This window comes from Atta cephalotes (assembly GCF_000143395.1).
Source record: "Atta cephalotes unplaced genomic scaffold scaffold00020, whole genome shotgun sequence".
In the NCBI taxonomy this organism is placed as follows: domain Eukaryota; kingdom Metazoa; phylum Arthropoda; class Insecta; order Hymenoptera; family Formicidae; genus Atta; species Atta cephalotes.
In genome coordinates this window covers 4065362-4068905 of record NW_012130084.1, presented here as the reverse complement: position 1 = coordinate 4068905, position 3544 = coordinate 4065362, and the positions used below count along the sequence as shown (strand labels likewise).

Genomic DNA, 3544 nt, shown 5'->3' with positions numbered 1-3544 from the left:
ATTAAAATAAAATTAATTCATTTTGTAGACACGTTGCTGACCGAAGGGGTAGATCGATTAAAGTAGAACTACTCAACCTAGATGTTCTGGGCTCGAGTTCCAAGGACATACGATATAGATCCTTCTCGTTCAGCAGGAGCGATGTGTCGAGTAGATAGTTGGTTACCTTCGTGACCAATTCGATCTTATAGGGGGTTTGTTGGAAATGCCGTATCTCGCGGATTACGTGAGAAATCTGAAAGGCACACAATATCTTCTCGTAACTTGTTCATTAATGTGAATACACAATTTAAAAATTTGTGATAAATTGAACCTATTGGGTTGTTCAAAAAGTCATTGCGTTTTTTTCATTTGATTTTCAGATGTGTTTATTTAATATATGTAATGAACATTAATCAATGATATATTGGCCGTTTTGTTCGATGACCTTCTGCCATCTCCCGGACAACTTCATAATACCACGTTCATAAAACTTCCCATCCTTTTCTGCGAGAAACTTGTCTAGGTGCTGTTTGAGATCTTCAGAAGCAAACGTTTTACCATTCAAGGAGTTTTGCAAGGAGTGAAAGAGATGGAAGTCTGGTGTAAGGTCTGAGCTATACGGTGGATGTGATAACATCCCGATCATGTTGCGACAATTTTTGCCGAGTGACCAAACTTGTGTGTGGTCTCACATTGTCGTGGTGAAATACCATACCCTTACGATTGATTAGCTCGGGACGTTTCTGTGCGATGGCATCACTTAATTTCTGCAGCTGCTCACAGTAGACATCGGAATTAATTGTTTTGTTTTTTGGAAGTATTACAGCTCATAGAAGACTGGTCCTTTCCAATTCTACCACATTGACAGCATTACCTTCTTTTGGTATCTCCGCCTTTGCTTGCCTTTCCGGTGCTTCACCTCGCCTACTTCAACTTCTTTTTGCTGCTGACATTGTTGTAAACATTTTTCGTCGCCCGTAATCATACGCTTCAAGAACGGAACGTTTTCTTCGCGTTTGATGAGTTGATCGTGAACGCTCATTCATCTGCGATTCGTCAGATGAATTTCTTTCAACTCATGCGGTATCCAAACATCGAGCTTCTTTACGAAGCCTAGCGATTTCAAATGGTCATGAACACTTCCAACGGATACTTTTAGAGCGATAGCAAGCTCTCGAATCGTTGAATGCTTATTTGCTTGCAATGCTTTCATTTCGTCGTCAATCTTGGAAGGCCTACCGGAACGATGAGCATTTTTGATTGAAAAATCACCATCACGGAATCGGGCGCACCAGTTCTGGCACTGACTTTTTTGACGACATTTCTGTAAACTCGACGCAACTTTTCCCTTGCTTCAGTTGCTTTCTTCCCTTTTTTGAAGGAAAATAAATAAAACAGAATATGACGAATATGCTCTTCAAAATTCTCTATGTTCGAACCACAATTGCAAGCACAAAACTCGACCGAATCGCATCAATTTTTTTTTTGGTTTTTAGGTTGAGTGTCAACAACAAAACGCGCGTAAATATTTGACATTCATGTCACGCTCGCATACAAATAAACGTGGACAACGCCATCTATTGGAAAAAACGCAATGACTTTTTGAACAACCCAATATTTTATCCCAAACGGTCCATCAAAATTTTGTGTTAATTTAATATAAAGATAAATATGTTAGAAAATAATATAAATGTCATGTAAAAAATGTAACATTGATATAATTGATAAACAAATTGTAAAAGCATATTTCTTCAGTAAAATTAATATTTATAATATATTTAATACACTTTACTCATTTATCTTATAACTAATATTTTGAAATATTTAAATTATTTTCATTTGTATACTTGCAAATTGTGTTATTTTAACACTAACAAATATTGAATATCAATTTTAATAATTACAAAATAACACTATCATTATACTCGGGTATGTTAAGAATTCAACACAAAAATTGTAACAAGAACTGACTTTAATACAAATACAAAATATCTTCACTGTATAGCAAAAAACATAACATAAAATAATTAAACGTATATCGATTTTAAACAAATCATTCTTCAAATCCTCTATATTTATGCTAACAGATTAAAGGATTTGATAAGAAGGAATGTAAATTTTAAGTAAAATTGAAGAAGCTCACCATTCGCATTTTTGAGAAATTTAAAAGACCTTCGGTGACATTTGGAGTACCCTCTTCAATAAACGAAAGGTCGGTAAGATAAAGACCTAAGTAAGGGATACAAGGTGGATCACATCGATGCAAGGCGTCCCGCAAATTTCTAAAGCGTCCATCGGATGATACGATATGCTGTAGTCTTTCTATCGTTTGCTTTGTCTGGAAATTAATAAACAAAGAAGTTATATCTGCAAACATGTGTTAATTATAACGCTTTATTATACTGTTCAATAAAAATAATTATATATACACGAAAGAACGATTTTGCTACATAATATCTACAAATTTTGGTGGATACACAGAACTAAGAATAGTTTTGTTGAATCAGCAAAATAATTATGCAAGGAATTTAAGCATGATGAACAATGATGTAAAAAATTTTGATATTCTAGTGACCAGTTTAAACATTCTACATTCTATTCATAATTATTTTGATAATTCAACAAAATCATCTTCAGATCTAGTTAGTTTTTAGATTCTTCAGCAAAACCTTTTTCTTTTCGTGAAAAAATGAAGGTAATTGGTTTCCGTAGTTTTTCCCAAGTTTTGCTAAGTATATCTACAAATTGTTCGATTTGATTACGACACAATTTTGAAGTATTTATAATTTGCAAATAGATCGAGTTAATTTAATGTATTTTAGTGTGTTATAAGTACAAGTGCAGACACTTTGGAGAATTTACACAAATTATTACCGAACTAAACGAATTACGTATGAAATTGGATTTATAAATCATTCAGGAATTCATTTCAAATAACGTACCGTTTTGGAAACCTTATCCCAAGTTTTCTTCAGCCTATATACGCTACTGTTTGTGAACGCAGCGCAAATTTGCAGCACACCGTTGTAATTATGCAAAACCCTATTGATATCAGCAACCGCAGCCCATTTCTCGATAGCCGCGACTCTGGCCGACATATTGGAACGACGAATAATTTCGGAAACAACCAATTGCGATACTTCGTTGAATCTCTTCGTCATGAGAAGAATATGAGGCGCGCGAGTTGCCTTATCCGTCTTCATCCACGCTTGTCCAAGAAATTCTCTGTAAAGTAAATGTCTATATAGCATAAATGTCTATATGTCAAACAGCAGCGATATGATTTAGCAATATTAGCAATGTTATTTACTCGCTAGCGATGGAAATAAATATATGATGATCTAGATATGTCATCTGTTCAGCAATCTCGAGTGCAGACAGCGTCTCGATGCTCTCCTTACTCGGAATCTGAAAATAATTTGTTGTTGAATATTAGTCCAACAAAATTCTATCAGTATTATTATAGTAATAAAATATGATAACTACACACACACACACACACACACACACACACACACACTCACTCACACACACACACACACACACACACACACACACACAC

The 3544-nt window shown here is 34.7% G+C and overlaps 1 protein-coding gene across 1 annotated transcript in view; it reads right to left on the bottom strand.

Moving 5' to 3' along the window:
- Positions 1 to 77: 77 nt before the first annotated feature.
- Positions 78 to 3544, bottom strand: part of LOC105619310 (ras-specific guanine nucleotide-releasing factor 2-like) — a 122464-nt gene continuing 118997 nt past the window's right edge. The window contains exons 19-23 of the mRNA XM_012200832.1: positions 3293 to 3390; positions 2925 to 3207; positions 2126 to 2320; positions 169 to 235; positions 78 to 130 (exon numbers count right to left, since the gene is read on the bottom strand). Coding sequence (XP_012056222.1) covers positions 78 to 130; positions 169 to 235; positions 2126 to 2320; positions 2925 to 3207; positions 3293 to 3390 — 696 coding nt within the window. The remainder of the gene's footprint in view (positions 131 to 168; positions 236 to 2125; positions 2321 to 2924; positions 3208 to 3292; positions 3391 to 3544) is intronic.